Genomic DNA, 19,806 nt, shown 5'->3' with positions numbered 1-19,806 from the left:
TCATTAAATTTTTATTGAGCTTGAGTTCGAGTTCGTTAAAATCTTAATAAACAAGTCCAAATATACTAAAACTCGACTCAGCTCGTTTGCAGTCCTATTCAAAATAAAACAGAGTTTTGAGGAATGGTTATTTTTAGCATTAATCATTTATTATATTTATTTAAAATTTTAATTGAATTTAGTTTGAACTGTATTATTTTTAGTAAACTTCAAGTAGTGTTTTTAGAGGTTTTTTGAGAAATAGTTATTTTAATTGACTTTTTAAATTTTTATAAGAAAATTATAAAACAGTAAAATAATAATTAATTTTTTAATAATGACTTTTTAACTATTTTAAATAGTTCTAAAAATAATTTAATACTGATAGAATCAAAATTAAGCCAACTCTTAATAGAACCACCGATTTCAACGGATTAGTTGAACAAGTTTAGCAAGATTTACAAATGGGAGCTAAATGGCCCAACCGATCCATACCCCACCCCACCCCACCCCACCCCCCCCCTTGTACCCTTCCCTTACACTTCCTCATCCACCACTTCCTAAGGCCTTGTTTGTCATCCCATAAAAAAGTCAAAAAGTTAAAAGTTAAGTCACTATTCTATTTAAATCACATTATCTTATTTAAGTCACATTACCTCTTTATCACATCACTTCAAACCCAACCCATACCCAATTCATATTTCGTAAAAAATAAAAAAATACACTTATTTATAACATTTTGAACAACCTTTAAATGAAACGTTGTAGAGTTACGTATGTGAGATAGCTGCCTTCGTGACCATACTTATATGTTTGCTCTAAATAGATCACACCCCACCCATCCTCCATAACATTACTTTTTAACCATTAAAGTCTTGTTTGGTAACATTATTTTTTAATTTAAAAGTTAAAAAATTATTAAAAAATTAAAAAGTCAACGATTTATATTAAAAAGTCAAAAAATTTTCTATTTTTACTTTTTGTACATCTTTCTGTAAAAAATTAAAAAGTCATCATAAACGTATTAATTTTTTACATCATATTTCAGCTAAAAAGTTACTAAAAAAGTATATTTCCAAACGAGGCCTGAACGTAGATTAAAAATTAATTTTTTTAACTGTTTTTAAAAAAATGTATAAAAATAAAATAAAAAAAATAAAACCAAAAATAATAATAATAAAATAATAAAAATTAACTTTTAACTAATTTATCAAAATAAGCCTAAGATGAAACCACTCCCACCAAGACGCTGAACCAAGCCAAATTCTAATTAGAGAGAAATTACTTACTAAGCTACAAACCCCACACCACTCACAATCACACCCTTCCACTCAATAAATCAGTAAAATTTTGTATATATTGTCAAAAGAGACCTAATTTAAAACCTAACCCTAATTTCATCTCACAAATATACACACATATATGATAGGAGAAATATCACATCAGTGAAATAAGAAAAAAAATGATAAATTAATAAAAAAAAAATTATAAATATTAATAATTAAATTTATAAACTTTCTCATAAATTTAAGCTCCGTTTGGCAAGGAGGTTTGAGGCTATTTTAGCCACAAAAGACAAAATAGGCTATTTTAACCACAACAAACAAAACATCACATCCAACCCATAATCATTACACTCTTCTCTCACAAAAAAAAGTTAAAAAAACCAAAAAGTCCTTCCCAAATCAAACTTTTTAGCCCAGGCTAAAATAATCAAAAAAGTCAAAAAGCCAACTTACTTTCCAAACGAAGGCTTAAATATATATATATATATATATTTTTTTTTTCTTAACACAACTGGTAATAACCCCCTATATATCAGTATTATTTGTTGTTTAGAAAAATATTATGAATTTTAAATAAATTATTAAATTTTTTACTAAATTTCTTATATAATTGTGAAATCATAAAATTATATGTGTGTGAGTAGGGCTGGGCATAGGGTTATCCGACCAGCCCAAACTGACCTACCCGAACCGAACCGCACCCGTGTGGGCGGTTTCGCAAACACATTAAGGTAGGGTGCGGTTTGGATTTTATATAAATTTCGGGTTGCGGGTTTGAACCGCACCCGCCCAACCCGCCCGCATTAAATTAATTAATTAATTAATTTTTTTTATATATATTTTTTTTCAAATCTAACCGTCCAATGTCTATCATCATCTCACTTAGACCATTTCCAACCCTGAACCAAACCTGGCATCAAATTTAAAATTTGGTGAAAAAAGCACTTTTTCATGCTCCAACGGTTTCACCAAAGTGGTATCAAATTGAGAATTCATCAAACAAATCATCAAAGTGAGAATAGTGTACACATTTCAGCAAAACACTGTGCGTGACCGTTGGAGGGAGGAACCGGTCAACCAACCAGTTGCTCGGTCGGTTGACCAACCGATCGACCTCTGCATCAAAGTTAGTGTGAACTGTCAAGTGATTGGTTTGAACTGCTTGGTTTGAACCGTGGGCGTTGGGAGCAACCGGTCAACCGGTCGACCGGATTGAGTAATTCGGCTACAGTTTTGAGGCTAGCAAGAACAGGTTTGAACTGGTTGGTTTCATGTTGTTTGAGCTGGTTTATTTTGACATAGTTTATTTTGTGGATTATGAATAATTTGAAGGGTGATATAAATTTAAATTTTCTTCAAAATATAAATAAAATTGTTATCTTTTACATACATATTTTGACAACTAGCCGTTACAATAATAAATTACCGTTGGATGGACAGAGTATTTTGAAAATTTATCGACAATAATAAATTACCGTTGGATGGACAGAGTATTTTGAAAATTTACCGTTGATGATGTGCTCTATAAAATAAATCTGATTTCTATATCAAGACAGAGTATTTCATTTTCAGAATAGTATTACGTTTATATGTTGTGAGTTTTGTTTCTTTTGTGTCATTACATATTTTTTTTCCTTGCAATTTTAATTACTAGTATCTAAATAAATTATCTGATTCTGAGTTTGAGCTTATATCATTATAATATTTTTCAGTAAGTGTACTGTATTTTTTTCAAAGTATGGAAGATTTCGAAATGTTTGAAGAATCACAAATGTTGGAGCAAAATACTAATATTAATTTTATGTCGGAATCTTCACGAGAGCAGAACACGCAGAACAGTGATAATTATTTTATTTCAGAAACTTCTCGTGTTTCTTGTGGTAAAGCGTTCATAATTATAGAAGATGAAACTTTATGTAGATCTTGGTTAGCAGTTTCTCAAGATCCCATTACTGGTAATAGTCAGACTATGGCTATATTTTGAGAGTGAGTACTTGTTTATTTTAATTCACAATTGAGCAGTGAATCAAATCGAAGCCGTATTTCTTTGTCTCACCGTTGGTCTGTCATGCAAAAGGCAATTAATAAATTCTATGGTTTTCTTGAACAAATTCAACTGAGGCAACAAAGTGGAACAACTGAGGCAGATATGGTAAAATTTATTTGTGTTATTAAATATCAATTTTCTTTTCTAAATGTATAATTGTTATTGAAATCTTTGTAATTTCTTATTTAGGTCACTGAAGTGAAGCGGATGTATCATGCAATATAGAAAAAACACTTCACATTTGATATATGTTGGGATATTTTGCGCCGAAGTTGTAAGTGGGATGAATTTCGATCAAAAAGAAGCACGCAACATGTTGATCCATGTTCGAATCTAGCAACTGAATTTAAGGCTTCTCAATCTAACCAGAATAATGAGGTACACGAACAACCATCTAAGACATCAACACGACCAATTGGTACTAAGGTAGCGAAAGAGAAGCTGAAGAATCAAACAGCGCATGATAGTAGATTTGATGAAATGGCTGCCAACCAATCCAAAATTGTTGAAGTGTTATCAACTATCTCCGCTAGAACTATTGAGCGAGATGAACAAAAGGCGATAGACCGTGAGCAGAAGGCTGCAGAGCGTCGAAGATAGGCCGAAGATAGGGAGGAACAACTAAAACTCCTATCTATGATGAATGAAAGAGAACAATGAAATAAAGATCATAAAATAATGTCAATGGACATGACAATTTTAAATCCTATGCAAAGGGCGTACTACGAAGATCTTCAACGACAGATTTTATTTCAATCAACTAATAGATTGCCTTGAAAGGTTCTGTATTAATGGGTTTCATTTATTGGTTTTATTATTTAAAATTATTACATCTAACTTCTTTTGGTTAGTTTTATTGGTTTTATGAATTTTTGCCATGTATTTTTGCCATATTTCAAGTTCAATGTCTAATTGTTGCCATGTTTTTTGCATAGGGAGATCTTTGGCTTGTACTTGAATGTGGTTTTCTTTTAATTAACCTCGTCTTCTTTAAAATGATATTTCAAGGGAAGCCAATGACTACTATAACATGATTTATACCACAAAATCATAAATGGTTAATGACCTTTTTGTAGCATTTTCAGAATGTACATAATAATGTCCTTTGTCAAATAGGCATTAAAATGAAAAACCACAATATGAAGTCATAATAACTGCATAGGCCAATGTCATAACTGAATAGGTTTTAATTAATATCGTCCTCTTTAACAAACTGACCCAACAAACTGTAGTTAAAATTTCCAAATACTGAAACTAAAACAAATACATAATGTGAAATACATCAACAGTCATTATGTGGTGGTGGTGGTGGTGGTGGAGGAGGGTAGTAGTGATGGTATATGTCATTTACGCGATGCTCAATCGTATCTACGCGATGCTCAATATCCACACGGAATTCACCAAATTGTTGAATTAATGAATTCTGTACAGTGGCAAATGTATCAAACTGAGTACCCAACGAATTGACCTGATTAGCCATTTGCTGTTCCCATTGAACGCGTTCATTATAACGTTGTTCTTCCATGGCCAAAAACTCAGTCCAATATTGAGGTTGTTCATTTGATGGCATCACATTGGCAGGACGATCTTCTGGAGCATCATCTGGTGGGACTTCATCTTCTGAATCGTCTGCAATATTAACACTTCCCATTAAATTGGAGGCTGCACCAGCATGAGTCACTGTATACTGATTAATGGGTGAGCGGATTTTGATCTCCGTTTCATCTACAAGGCGAACCCTGAAATGTTTGAAAATTTTGGTCAACAGTGCCCCAACAGTAATGACCGGCCCATGAATTGACCTTGATTTGCGATTATCATTTCTTTCATAATTATGTAACACAAATCTAACTTGATTCCAACTTCAAAATAGTATAACAAATAGGCATTAAAATATGGGACCGCATCATGATGTCCTTTTTTTGGGGTGACATTTTCTACAATCCACTAGTGGAGAATACGAAGATAAGGTTTTAAATGTCTTGCTTGTAAACTAGTCCCAGTAAATCTGTTCCGACAAATAGTAGTATATACATCAGTAGCATTACCAACGGTATTAGCTAATTCAACATCAGTCTGAAAATGGATATTTTCATCACCTAACTTAACTCCAATAATGCTGGCCAAAGTAGGAATATCAAACTGTATACCATTTCCTTTCACATATGACAAAAGAGTGAAATTTCCATCTTCTTCCTGAGTACCTCTTAGGTGAACATAAAATAGAGATACGAGCCGCGGATATACCTTTTGGGGTAAATTAATTAAATTGTGCCATCTCATTGCTTCAAGTTTACTAACTAATAGTGCATCATATTGAGATGGCAGATTTACCCTTCTCCCTGTTACAATCGGGCGGCTGGAGAAGTTTGGAAAGGCTAGTGCATGACTTTCACTAAGAAAATCATCAGTAGGATATGACTGATTTTGAGGCTGCTGTTCTTCGCGTCGTGGAGGGTTAGAACTTTCACCAACTTGTGGTCTCGCTCTTTTAGTTCTAGGCATGATGTCAATATCTGTTGAATTTTAATAAATATGTGTTACATATGAAACCTAAATTACAGGTGGCTTGGTGTTCTTAATGAAAATATTAACTTAGAATTCAAATGAATATAGTTTTAATATTACAATGCATATTAAAATCAAAAAACATGACCAACTTGTAGTACGTATACTAACATGTGCATTTTCATATTACATGTTCAATAAACTGAACTGCATACTGAAGTGCATAATTACATATGATGATATTAAAATGATATTAAAATGAGGCATAGTAATTACATGCAGTTTGTATACTGAAGTGCATACTAATTACATGTTCATTTGTCATATTACATGTTCAATTTCGTGAAGTGCATACTGAAACTATAAAATGAGGCATATGCCAGTAGATAGAAGTTAATTTGTAAAATAGCCATTATGTTAATTTTTCAAATATTGAACATATAATTTGATTCAAACATGAATTTTATACTCCTAAAAAGGTTAACGTTGAACAAATAAAACATAAAGTTGAACAAATACAGCATACACACTGAAAAGGAAAAAAAAAAGAAAAAAGCAGAGGGCCGGTTGACCAACCGGTTGACCCGTGCCATTAATGTAAAATTTACCTTGATTTGGATGCTGTCTGCTTGTTCTTGTTCCTGCCTTTCTTGATACAGATGTTTCCCTTGGTGACTCTGTGGATTCACACTTACAGTATACTGAATATGCAGAGGTTGGGATTAGATTTTGGTTAAGCCAAATTTGAAGGTACTGTGAATTACACTCTCTGGATTTTGATGGCAGAGGTATTTAGTGTGTATTTTGATGGCAAAGGTATTCAATCTGTGGGAGAGGTATTCAGTGAAAGTTGTGAATATTTTGATGGCAGGCTTGTATACAATTTTCAGTTGATATAGAGGCTCCATTCTTGAGGTAGGTGGTGAGGAAATTAATACTCAACAACCTTATGCAGTGTGTAAAATGAGGCATGGTAGATGGAATGAATTGAACGAATGGTAGCTGGTATGTGTAAAATGAATGGTAGGTGGTTCAAACGTATGCAATGTAGTGCGTGCGCAAATAATTGAAGACATTATGATTTGTAGGTGGAATGCATTTATCCACATTCATGTTCCAATAATTGAAGACAAATTATTGAAGGCTTATTAAGTGTTTTTTTACTCTGTATGTCGAATGCATTTGAAGTGAGGTAATAAATGAATGGCAAGATCAACATCAGTAAATCAATGGCACATCAATTATGATTAAGACATTATTATGAAATTATGATTATGCATAAATAATGATTATGCAGTACTTTGAGATTTTATTATTACATTAAGAAGACTAATTAAAGACATTATTATGAAATTATGATTATGCAGATCAACATCACTAATTATCATTTAAGACATAATTATGAAATGTGCATAAATGGATGTGGTATTATGATTTGTGGCACATCAACACAAAATTGAAGACATGATTATTAAATTTATGTGATATTATCATTGTAATTCTCATGAATTGAACACTGCACAATTCTGAATATTAAAGATTGAATCATTACAACAGCAGATCATCACATAACTTCTGAATTACTTAGTTCATATAATGCTTAGAAACTTGAAGATTACAAACAAGACAACCTTTCATTCCAAAACTAGAAACAAAATTACATGTATTGCTGTGGTGAATTTAGTGTTCACTATGAAGATGTCACATATGTTCTACTAAATCATTACGGAGGGCATGATATGCATCCTTATCTCTAATACCTAAATGACGAGACAAAAATGTTTGGAAGTCATTGGTAGGAGTAGAGGAAAGTGGCACTGGTGTGTTGGTTGATGAAATTTCATAATTAAAATCAAGGTGCTCCTCCCTCTCATCTTCGACAATCATATTATGTAAAATAATGCAAGTCCTCATTATGTTGGCAAGCATTTTCGAATCCCAAACATGTACAGCACCACCTATAATTGCGAATCGAGATTGAAGAACTCCGAATGCCCGCTCTACATCTTTCCTGGTAGACTCTTGCATCATTGCAAAATGTTGTCTCTTTGCTCATTGGGGAGAAGAAATTGTTTGAACCAGTGTTGCCCATTGAGGGTATATACCATCAGCAAGGTAATAACCCATATCGTAATTATGTTCGTTAATCGTGTAATGGACAGGGGGAGCTTTACCTTGTGCAAGATCAGAAAACAAAGGCGATCGGTCCAACACATTCAAGTCATTGTGTGAGCCAGGCATTCCAAAAAATGCATGCCAAATCCATAAGTCATAAGATGCTACTGCTTCAAGAATAATGGTTGGCTTCTTTTGATGGCCTATACATTGACCTTGCCATGCCTTCGGACAATTTTTTCACTCCCAATGCATACAATCTAAACTTCCCAACATGCCAGGAAACCCCCAAACCTCCCCAATAGCAAGTAATCTAGCAATGTCAGTTGGTGTCAGAGATCTCAGATATTCTTCACCAAATATTTCAATCACTGAATTACAAAATTGTTGCAAACTTTGAATTGCAGTACTTTCCCCGATACGTATGTAATCATCAACTGTATCGGCTGCAACACCATATGACAATATTCTCATCGCTGAAGTCATTTTTTATAGGGGAGATAATCCAAGTACATAAGCTGCATCTTGTTTTTGAAGAAAATATGAATTGTGTGCTTGGATTGCATTCAAAATTCGTAGATATAAAGGACGACGCATTCGAAAACGTCTTCGAAATACTGTAGACGAGTACACTGGATTTGCAGCAAAATAATCTGCAAACAATCTGTCATGACCCTGCCTTCTATTTTTGTGTATATACCTGTGACCTACAACAGAACCACCTCTCTTCTTTGACCTATCACTCTTTAGAATCTGAAGCATATTAGTATTATTCTCCTCATAAGCTCCTAAACGTGCGACGATATATTCATCATCAGATTCATCATTAGAGGAAGAGGAAGAAGAAGATGATGAAAATGAAGTCAATACGATGGATTTGAAGGTATTCATTATGCTCTGTTTTGTTTAAGTTATGATCGTATCAGTTGTGTGGAGTTCTCTGGCATATATGGATAATAGATTTATATGAGAGCATAATTCATATACCAGACATATATATATATATATATATATAATGGAGGGAAAAAGAAATAGATATAATGGAGGGAAAAAGAAATAGGAAAAAGAATTGGGAAGAAATGGAGGGAAACCAAAAAAAAAAAAAAAATTATTTGCCTGACCGGTCGACTGGCCGGTCGTTCCTTTCCAGTTCACAAACGGTGGGTTCAAACAGTTCAAAATGATTAAAAAATTTTTTTTTTATGCTTACCGATCGACCAACTGGTTTACCACAGAATTTGATATGCCGTTACAGCTAATAATATCAAATTGAGAAAATGAGATATTTTTTCACTCAAATTTAGCGAAAAAAAGAAACTCAGTATTGGAGATGCTCTTCCTTACCTCGTCGATACACCAAACCAAACACAAAAAAAAAAAACCCTAATCTAATCGTCTCCCTCACTAAGTCTGCTCACTCTCTCGTTGTTCATCTCTGCACCGATCACTCTCTCACTCTCTCGTTGTTCATCTCATCGCACCGATCATCGCACCGCCGATCTACTCACAGGCAATCTCTCTCTCTCAATCTCTGTCTCTCTCTCTCGGCCCGATGGTTGATTTTTTTTGTTACATATATATATATCAGATATGATCTAATCTCATCAGATCTTGAACCCTATCTCTCTTATCTAATCTGTCTCCCTCACTCTCTCATCTCATCAGATCAGTCTCATCTCTGTCTCTCTCTCTCTGGCCCCGATCGACTCACAGGTAAGCCTCTCTCTCTCGCGCCGATCTTTGATTTATTTTGCAACATATCAGATCTGTTAATTTTATTTTTTTTTTTGTAAGCGACAGGTCTGTTTAATGTATGTGTCTGTGTATTGAAACAGATTTTTTGTATGTGTTTTTTTGTAAGCAACAGATTTTTTTTGTGTATTACAACATATCAGATCTGTTTTTTTGTTTAATGTATGTGTCTGTGTATTGAACCAATCTATTTTTTTGTTAATTTTTAAATTTGTAGCAACATATTTTTTGATTTAAATCTGTCTGTGTATTGAAATTGAAATTGGATTTAATTTTTGAATCTGCATTGAATTTTTTGATTTAATTTTTGATCTTTGAATTGAATCTGTGTATTGGATTTGATTTAATCTGTGAATTGGATTTGATTTAATCTGTGAATTGAATCTGCATTGATTTTTGATTTTTGAATCTGTGTATTGGATTTGATTTAATCTGTGAATTGAATCTGCATTGATTTTTGATTTTTGAATTTTGAATCTGTGTATTGAATCTGTGTATTGAATCAATTGGATTGGATGAGCACTTTGGAAACACAAACAGAAAGGCGTTCACCCCTAGCGGTTGGACCTCTACCATCCCTAATTGCCGCCACAACCGACCTACCCATTCTGAGATGGCCGCGAAGCTCAGGCCCTTGCCACCTCTCCCCTCCACCGTGCCCACCAGTGATCTATCCAACATCCGAAACCAATCAACCTCCACCCTGGTACAGACAACCATGTCAGCATCTCGATGATTGGTCAGTGCCGCTGAAACAGGTTTGTGCAGAATGTTCTTGAGACCTCCAGGTCTCAATACCTTCTCATCAATCACTCCAAAACCTTCGATGACCAGAGCTACCCCTTCCCACCCATCGCCAAAGGCAGACGAAGGTAGAAAGATCTGGTCTCGCCGTTTCCCAGTCGCCACCACTACTTGAAACGATGACCCAACCCCTTCCTCGCCGCAAACCCATACTGCTACAGAGCGATTACCCCCACTAAACCGACCCAAAATTTTTAAATAATCTAGTTCAGCAAATGCTATCTTCATTCTCACCGCAATCTATCGTGCTTCCGGCCCATTCAATACCACTGGCCGTCAAAGCCCCTCCCCACGCTCAACTATGGACAAATTGCACCGCCCACCCACTTCTACCAATGTCTCCTCAAACTCGAAGGATCGGCCGCCGAGAAAGAGAAACCGCCAGCGAGGACCGACTTCTTTCTTTATTGGGAACATTCCATCAACTTTTTTCCCCTCTTTTCTCTTTTCCTCTCAAATGATAAACAATTGCTTTTCTCTCTCTCACTTAGTCTTCTTCTCTTTGAAACAAAGCTCTCTCTTACTCTCAAGATTCATATGCTCCTCTCATCACCTCTTTTGAAACACAAAAACAAACTTCAAGAGCAATTTTCAAGTAAGATGAAACACATTTCAGTAAGATGATTCAAAAACCAACTTCATGACCAATTTTTAAGCAAGATGAAACACAAAACTTAACTACTCATCGGAAAATCTAAGAGTAAATTGTGTTCCAAATCAGACACAATCATTTATTAGGATTCAGGAGTCAACATACATAAAATGCCCTAACGAAGCAAATCTTGATTTGTTCACTAACTATACACAAAATGACATAATCATGATTTCAAATCCAAAGCCCAGGGATCTGATATAGCACACAAAATAAACAAATTTTGAAGAGGGAAAGTGTTGTTTGGGTGTTAATCCATCTTCACCTCCCCAGATCCGTCGTCAATCACTACCGTGAACCACCCACCACTGACCTTGCACGAGAGGCAACAGGGGAGGAGAGGGGAGAGAGGGCGGCGAGGGAAATCTTTGGTGGGGTTAGCGTTGGATGTGGCAGAATTTTCTAGTTAGACTGGGACGAGAGTAGCCGACAACTGTTGCAATGATGGTGGGCGCCGACTAAAGAGATTGTGGGTAGACGAGAGGAGAGAAGAGGGATATGAGAGTTCTCTCGCTTTTTACTCGCATGAGTTGAGAATTCAAGTGGGCATGCCACCTCATTTGGGCAGAACTCGAGCTCTTATATTCTGTGTATGAAACATTATTCTTAGATTATTTCAAGTTGTTCATTCAATTTGATAGAGCAGTTGGGTTTTGTATGTTTATTTTGAGATTAATTTTGATGATTTGAATCATTTAATTTCTAAAACTCGTTGAATAAAATATTAATGTAAAAAATGAAGATGAGTACATATTGGCAGCTATATATTTAATTTGAAATTTCATTTTTTTAAGATATATGTGATTTAAAAATATAACTACTAACATCCGATCATCTTATTTATATATATATATATTTTACTCAATAAATTCTAAAAAATAAATGGTTGAGATTATTAAAATCGGTCCACTAAGTCCAAAATTGTCTGTCAAGTTGAATGCAATCAATCCAAACCCAATAACACCGTCATAGAAGGTCATTTACTAGATATCACCGTCGCCCATTGAGGTCACAAAGAATAAAACGACGTGGTTTTTCATTTTGCAGGCTCCCAATTTTGTCCCTACTGTAATCCTGTTCCCCCTGTTATGCCTTAAACGTTTCTCTCTCTCTCTCTCTCTCTCTCTCTGTGACTCAATCATCCTTGCTCTTTCTTTCTATACCACCGTTGCATCACCCCTATTGGGTAAGTCCTCACACTTTTCCTCTCTTTGTCGCGCGCACATACACACTTGTAATTAAACAATATAACTTGAGAATGTTGGTAAAAACAGTTTGTAAAGTAGAAAGCTTGTAATTTAGATTTAAGTTTGCAAGATTCTGTTGATAATTGTGTATTTATTTTGGGTGAATTTTGAGAACTGCTCGATTTGCTCAAGTTGGGCTGAAATTATGAACATAAAGAGCTCAGTGAGACTAACGGTTTGAAAAGTTGAAGGGTGTTACTGTGCAGTTTGGAGGATTGTTGTTGAAGTTCTTGTAGGTTTTTAACAATTTTCTTTTTCATTTTCTTTTCTTTTTGTTTTTTTTTTTAAATTTTTTTTTGGGTATTGGGTGTGATTCTCTCAGATTTAGGCTGTAGGATTCTGTTTCTTTAAAAAGTAACTAGTAAGTTTATGATGAATTTAACAAACATATGAATTAAAGTAAGGAAATTTAAAACACCAACATCCACTCCCAACTCTTGCCGGAATTTCTCTTCACTACAAAGCTATTTAATGGTACACATCTACGATTTATTCTTGGTTTTCACTGAAAGGGTTCACCTACACACTAGTTGATTTTGTCCATTTGAATAACCAACTACCAACCCAAAGGAACCTTTCTTGTGGTCACCAGGTTTTTACTTGCAGAGTTCACTAAGAACATACTTGTTGGTTTCCATTTAGTTCATCAGCCACCAACCCCAAAGGAACCCTTCCAATAGGAATCACAAGAATCACATAAGGTCACCTACAACCTAAGAAGCACGTACACTTTGAAGAAGGTAACGTGTCATACCGATACATACACTAACATTGACATGGCACTCATCAAATATTTCCCAACAATTAGGCACACATGGAATACATTACAAGTTTGAATAAAATAACTTGTAATGCAATGATAAAACAAAAATAATTTAAATTTATATCCGTTTCTGTCCTTTAAATTTTTTTAATTTTAGCTTAAATATTAATATATATGATATATAATAAATATATAAAATTAAATATTTTGCATGTGTCACTCACGTATTGTAACATTTTTTTGAAATTTTTTATTTTGGCGTATCCATGTTCGTGTCCGTATTTCTTAGCCTACAACCTTTCAACCAACTTCAACAATGGATTTTCTAGGAATATCCCCAACCTTGTTCTTAATACACAATTTACAATGGGTATTCTATGCTCATCCTTAACCTGTAACCAAAAGTATCACAAACAACCAAGTATTTCGGATTTTCCAAGACTTACGTTCAACTTTTAGAGTCACTAGTTCATCACAAATGTATGTGTGACAAATAAGTGTGTAAATTGTTGGCAAATCGGGATTTGAATCGTGAATCGAAATGGCCTTGTATCGAATCACGAATCGAATTGAATTGTGGATTGTAAAGATTCGATCACTTCTTTTTAAATTACTTAGAAAAATATATCTACACACTTGAATGTTAAATATATTTTATGAATATGAAATATTTAAACTCAAATCAATGAAAATGTTGTTTTGAATGATGGTCATGTAGTTTAATAGGTAATAAGTTAACAAAGGTTCCTATATAAGATCACCATCTTACCTTTTTCCTTTTTTAGATATTTGTTATCAACCATTTTTAATAAAGACAGTAAATAAAGACAAACTCTCAAATTCCAAAGTAACAATAATTCGACAATGATATTGATTTTTGGACAATAAGCATACATACTTTTCTAAGTTTCAATGACTAAATAATAAGAAACAATTATTTAGATTTTTTATTTTAAAGCTTAAAACATTTGAAAAGGTATAACTAACCTCACCCATGTAATATTCAATTATATTTAATTTAATAAAATAGCAATAGATAATTCATGGTGTAAGTTACTTTCATCTTAAACATCTTTAGAAGATATATTATGATTTTTTAAAAAAAAAAAATGAGAAGAAAGGTTAAAAACATGTTAGGTTTGATTAAATCTAATTGAATACTATGAAAAGCTCCATGATCACTAAAATAATAACAAATCATGTATATATATTAGTTATTTTGGAACTAAACTCTATTAGAAGTTGTATTATGTCATTTTTACTAAAAAGATGTAGAAAAGAGTCGAAAATATATCGGACATGATAGTTTCAAGAATTGCATAGATCGTAAAAAGTGAATCGAATCATAAATCAATTGTGAATCGAGCGATTCACTAGAGATTCACTTCCAAAATAGATTCACTCATAGATTTGTATCGATTTTGCAAAAATTGCAAATTGAATCGTGAATTGAAAGATTCTGATAACAAAATACATAAATTGAATAATATTACCTCATTGAAGTCTTGGCCCTCTTTGGTCTTTTTGATCTTCAAGTGTTTTCTCAACTCCAAAGTCTCTTGTGGGATGCATCTTCATGTAGACACACTCTCTTTGTTGGATTTTATGCTCTTTTAACTTTGAGAGGTGTATTATCATTCAAAATGTTTACTCTAAGTTCCCACTTGTTAGTTTTTGGTTGTTTGGGTTGCTAATCCTTGCATAAATTCATGTTCTAATGGCTATAATTGGCTCTTGTTTGCGAATTCTTTCCGAATTTGGTCAAACGTTCTTGAAGCTGGTTAACCAGAGGCAATCATGGTAGACCAAGCTGGTAAGGTCTCTGGATCTCAGTTTGGTCGACCATAATTGAGGTTGGTCAACCAAGCCCGCTAGGCTTCTTCCAGTAGCACATGGCCAACTTCGAAAGGCCGTAAGTCACTCATTTTAACTCTGATTTAGGCAACATTTGTGCCATAATGAAGCTGTGGAAGTCTAGTTTCATTTCAACTTCTTCCCCCCCCCCCCCCACCCCAAATTCAAGAATCCCAATAGACTGTTAAGTTATTTTTTTTTGTAAGGTCACAGGTTCATATTCTATTTACCAAATTGGTGAATCAATCTTACTCTTGGTTGACAAAGACTAGCCTAGATCTCTTCTTCTAAGGTTTAAGTCTTGATCCTATGTGACTCTTACCAAAGAAATTTTGGTCTTCTTGATGCTTGGACAATCTTTCTGTTGATGAAACTACTCTCTCGAGTTCATCCTTAGCCTTGATCACTCTCTTAATGTCACCAAGACTTGTTGCATATGCCCTTGAGTCTTCAATGTAATCCTATACTAGAACATTACATACAAGTTCATGAAATTGCCAACCCAAGCTAGACCTAGCTTCTACAACACAAAAATACATGCACTTGTATACTTCTTTGGAAATAACTTTTGACATGTGGTGATGTCTGTGTGCTGCCTTCATTACAGGATTGGAATAACAAGCAACTGTCTAAATGTTGGTGAAAGGTAGAAAAGTTACTGGTAGGGGAGAAGCAATGACTGCACACTATGCTTTTGGCCCACTCGAAGATGATATCATCATCAAACACCGGCTTCTCACCCGCACAACCACCACAAGGGGTGAACCTCCATTAAAGAAACTTCAGAAGAAGTTCACCTCTTTTGCTGTTGAGATTGAGAAGGATGCAGAAAACTACAGTGACTGTGAAAGACTTGCCAAAACCTTCCTACAAGAGTTGACGACGTTTGAACTTCCGCTCCTTAAGAGCAAAGCTGTTATAGATGCAAATCTCAGAGAGAAGGAGAACTTCAATGAGTTAGAAGATGAGATAAACAGGCAGATTCTGCAGGCACAAGCTGATATAGAGGATCTGAAGAAACAACTGGAAGATAGCAAGATTGAAAGGCAGCATAAAGAAGAGTGTGAGGCAATCAGGAGGTTAATCGCTATGCAGCCACCAAGATCAGAGACACAGAAAATCATAACAGAGCTAGAGAAAGAGATTGCGATGTTGGAGTCAGAGAACACAGCTGGTTCAAGAACATTGGAGCTTCGCAAGAAACAATTTGCTCTTTTATTGCATGTGGTATGCAGCAAAATGTTTTTCTTCAGTGTCTTATTTTTAGGGAAGCCTTATTGCTCGACAATTATTGGTTGCTTCCATGGCAATCAAATTGCTATGCAAAAACCTTCCCTTTTTCTATAGATAGAATAAAATATGGTTTTGTGTTTGTGTTTCTTGAAGTTTGTGACAAATTTGATTCTCACGAGAAGCTCCCTTTTTTTTCCCCTTAATTTTTTTATCCTCCATACATTCTTGAAATCTTGTTTTTCCCGCAATCAGAAATTTTGGTTCTAGTGGTTTTGATGCAATGCTAGTAGGACCAGTTATAGTCTGAATTCAAACCTAGCACTCTGCATACATCCCACCTATACCATTTGTTCGTAGTCGTTGCTATTTGAGCCCTTGTTTATCATCTAATCCCAAGTTACCAAACCTAATAGAGATTTACTTGTAGTGTGTGCTCCTACTGCTGGATTTTGAGGTTTTGGGATGTTAGTTTCTTATGATTCAGTTCTGCTAGTATCCGTGCAACTTCAATCATATTGGCTTATTTTGAAAATAAAAACATGAGAATTGAAACTCTTTTGGATCTTGTTGTGAGATTGTTAGTTGATATCTCTGATGACTTAGTAGCTGATGTAGAACAAATTTGGATTCTCAAAATTTTGTAGCCATAAGAATGGTTTATGGTGGAAAAATATTTCAGGGTTTGTACACGAAGAAGAATCAAAATAGGCTTGATTTTCGAACTCTTAGCTATAGGATTTTCTAATAACATGTGCGGGTTTAAGGGTGTTTTGGTGTCAGTCAAAGATCAGTACCAGATTGTTGCTATTGACAAACATGGCTTTAAGATCAGTACCTGATGTTTTCACCTAGCCCCTCAAGTTGTTAAGGATTTTGTTTGAAGCTACGAAAATTTAAGGGAGTTAGGGGTGTTGAGGCCTATTTTTTTATTTATTTATTGATCTCCCTTTCATATTCATTCAACCTGAGGCAATTGAGAAGTAAAAACTTGAATTGAGTTTAACTTTCTAATCAAGTATGTACACTTGTATTTGAGGACATGAATAAGTTGAATTAAATGTTTCCGGGAAAAAGATCGTCGATAGTTATTATATGCTAAAGTGGAAGGTTAATGTTTTTGTTCTAGAGGCCAGTGTTGTGTTAATGTGATTATGTGGGTATGGTAATGATGATTAATGAGTGGCAAACTACATGCATGACTTATCAAAACAAGTGGCAAGTTGCATGCATGGGGGTGCAAGGTCATAAGCGTAGTGCCTGTGTTGGCTTATAATACCCATGCAAATTTTTTTTTTTTTGGATAAATATAATACTCATGCAATTTGACCATTACTTTGAACTTGCAAGTATAATTGAAGAGGTGCTTTTTCCTCCTCTCTTTTGACTTGTGCTCGTGCACACACACATATTTGCGTATCTTGATATGTTGACCACCAATTTTAAAGAATCTTTGCTTTTAAAATTTTGAGTTGTGATGCAACCTTTCTTGTGTCATGGGGTCATTTGTATGTCATTTGGGTACTCAATTGGATTGCCCTGATCTTTGTCTCTAGCTTTGTTATTTGTCATATTTTTGTTCTTATTTTCTGTTTTGTAAAGGTCCCTTTTTTTTATCTGATCCTTTCCTGCTCTGAAAAAGTCGTCATCAATAAAAAAAAATTAAAAAAAAAAGGGAAAAAGAAAAAGAAAAGAAAAGTAGGATCCATGTCTCTTGGAATAGAAAAAAGGGAAAAATAAAAAGGAAGGAAAAGTAGGATGCATGTCTCTTGGAATAGAACTTGCTTCATCCTGCCTTGTTCCTGTAAGTTGTGACTAATGCCCGTACCAAATTTATTTGCTCCATCATGTCAATATCAACTTTTTTTTGTTCCACAATGTATAATTTTTTTCCCCTTCAATATTTATATTTATATTTTGCCTTTGTTTTTTTGTTTTTTCCATCACTGGATTTCTTGAAATCCTTGAACTTATCAGCCATTGGTTGTGCTAATGATTCACAGGCCTTGTTTGGGAAGTTGGCTATTTTGGTAGGCTATTTAGTTTTTGTCTATTTTAGTAGGCTAAAATTTGTGTGTTTAGGAAGATGGTTGGATTTTTTTGTAGTTGGATGTGATGTTTGTGAGAGAAAAAGTGAAATGATCATGGGTTTGGTATGGCATTTTGTCTTATTGACTATTTTAGCATATTTTGTCATTTTGTAAATTTTAGCCCCCCAAAAAAAAAAAAAAATTGCCAAAAAGCCTCTTGCCAAACAGGGCCACATTTCTTTTCAATATATCAAGGAATTTCTACCTTTGAAGGATATGCTACATGCTTTATGGGTCTGCTTGTTTCCGTGCAATGATATAATGGGTTCTATTTTGTGAACGCCAGTACTGTTAATTTTTTTCACTGAGTTTGTTTTCCCTTTTCTACAGGTGGATGAATTGCAGAACACCATCGAGGAAGAGCAAAAGAGTTTGATTGAGGAGATGAGAATAGCACTAGATGAGCAAAAAAATGGTGTGGAGGATGCCAGTGGGGGTTCAGAAGCCATGGTTGTTGATTAGCGAAGAGTGTTGCATCTCAGTGTTAAAAACTGTAAGATTGTTGATCTTAATCTTTGAAGTTGCTCCTCTAGGATTAGGGAGTAAATCAAAATCTTTGAATTCAGTTGCATCTTAGTCCTATTGGAAACATAAGTAGGACTGGAGTTTTGAGTACTCTAAAATTACTTTTATCCTCTGTAGATTTCCAGTTATGGGAGTAACGGATATGTGATAAATTTTACATTTTCCTCTTTTCTCTTTTTTCTTTTTTTCCCCCTTTTGTGTGTGTTTTTACTGTTTCCTGATGGTCTGGCAATACATTTTCCTCTGTACATTAAATTCTGACTTGTCAGTGTATTAATTAATAACAAAGAGCTGCAAATTGGGAATTCTACCCGGTCAAAATGTTTGATTTGTTTTTCAGGGGTGTTGGACTTTCCACAAAAAGTGAAAATCATTCCATCCTGTTTGACTGTATATTGGAGCAGAATGAATATTGTAGTCATCACAATTGTCACCAAGTGAAACAACAGCTATTTGTTTTAAACTATAGGATACTTACATTTCATACTACTGGTATCAAAGTAGAGCGCTTGTTCCATGTGAAGTAAAATGGGCTCTTAATTCTGAATCCAAGAAGTTACAAGACTACCTCCCCATTTTACAATCAAGATCAATCAAGATAAGTTTTTGATTTACTTGCAGAATTGGTTACAGAACAGTCTACAAAATACACTCAAAACCAACTTGACAAACTGCCTGCAGGCCTGCCTATGAACTGAGGTATCTCTGCCTCCATGTCAGAGATCCACAAGCTTTTATAATGCTTCTCATTTTGTCCACATCAAATTCTCCTTAAGTTCTTTGATCACTTTAACTTTGCTCTTAAGCATTGTAGTAGCTGCTACAATTACTACCATTGTGGCATATTTCCAACTGTAATGAGGTGGTGGTTTAGTATACACTGTCGCATATGGTGTCATCTTAGTAGCAGTATGGTAATAGGTGTTATTCCACCATTCTGCTAGTGGTAATCAC

The 19,806-nt window shown here is 34.5% G+C and overlaps 1 protein-coding gene across 4 annotated transcripts; it reads left to right on the top strand.

Moving 5' to 3' along the window:
- The first annotated feature begins 9,227 nt into the window (after nucleotides 1–9,227).
- LOC114315122 (THO complex subunit 7A) lies at nucleotides 9,228–19,472 on the top strand. Of its 4 annotated transcripts, none has more exons than XM_082915699.1 (5): nucleotides 9,228–9,445; nucleotides 9,601–9,648; nucleotides 15,615–16,234; nucleotides 18,658–18,820; nucleotides 19,193–19,472. In XM_082915699.1, the coding sequence occupies exons 3-4, from the start codon at nucleotides 15,641–15,643 to the stop codon at nucleotides 18,787–18,789; spliced, it is 726 nt and encodes a 241-aa protein (XP_082771825.1). In that variant the 5' UTR covers nucleotides 9,228–9,445; nucleotides 9,601–9,648; nucleotides 15,615–15,640; the 3' UTR covers nucleotides 18,790–18,820; nucleotides 19,193–19,472. The 4 variants fall into 4 exon arrangements, with proteins under 4 accessions (XP_082771825.1, XP_028117494.1, XP_082771826.1 ...); XM_082915700.1 differs by lacking the exon at nucleotides 19,193–19,472 and adding an exon at nucleotides 12,191–12,329 and having other exon boundaries at nucleotides 9,242–9,445; nucleotides 18,658–19,011; XM_028261693.2 differs by lacking the exon at nucleotides 19,193–19,472 and having other exon boundaries at nucleotides 18,658–19,011.
- The last annotated feature ends 334 nt before the right edge of the window (nucleotides 19,473–19,806 follow it).

The sequence above is a fragment of the Camellia sinensis genome, chromosome 2, assembly GCF_055761805.1.
Source record: "Camellia sinensis isolate YWXY chromosome 2, ASM5576180v1, whole genome shotgun sequence".
Classification (NCBI taxonomy): domain Eukaryota; kingdom Viridiplantae; phylum Streptophyta; class Magnoliopsida; order Ericales; family Theaceae; genus Camellia; species Camellia sinensis.
This window is presented reverse-complemented; position numbering and strand designations above follow the sequence as displayed.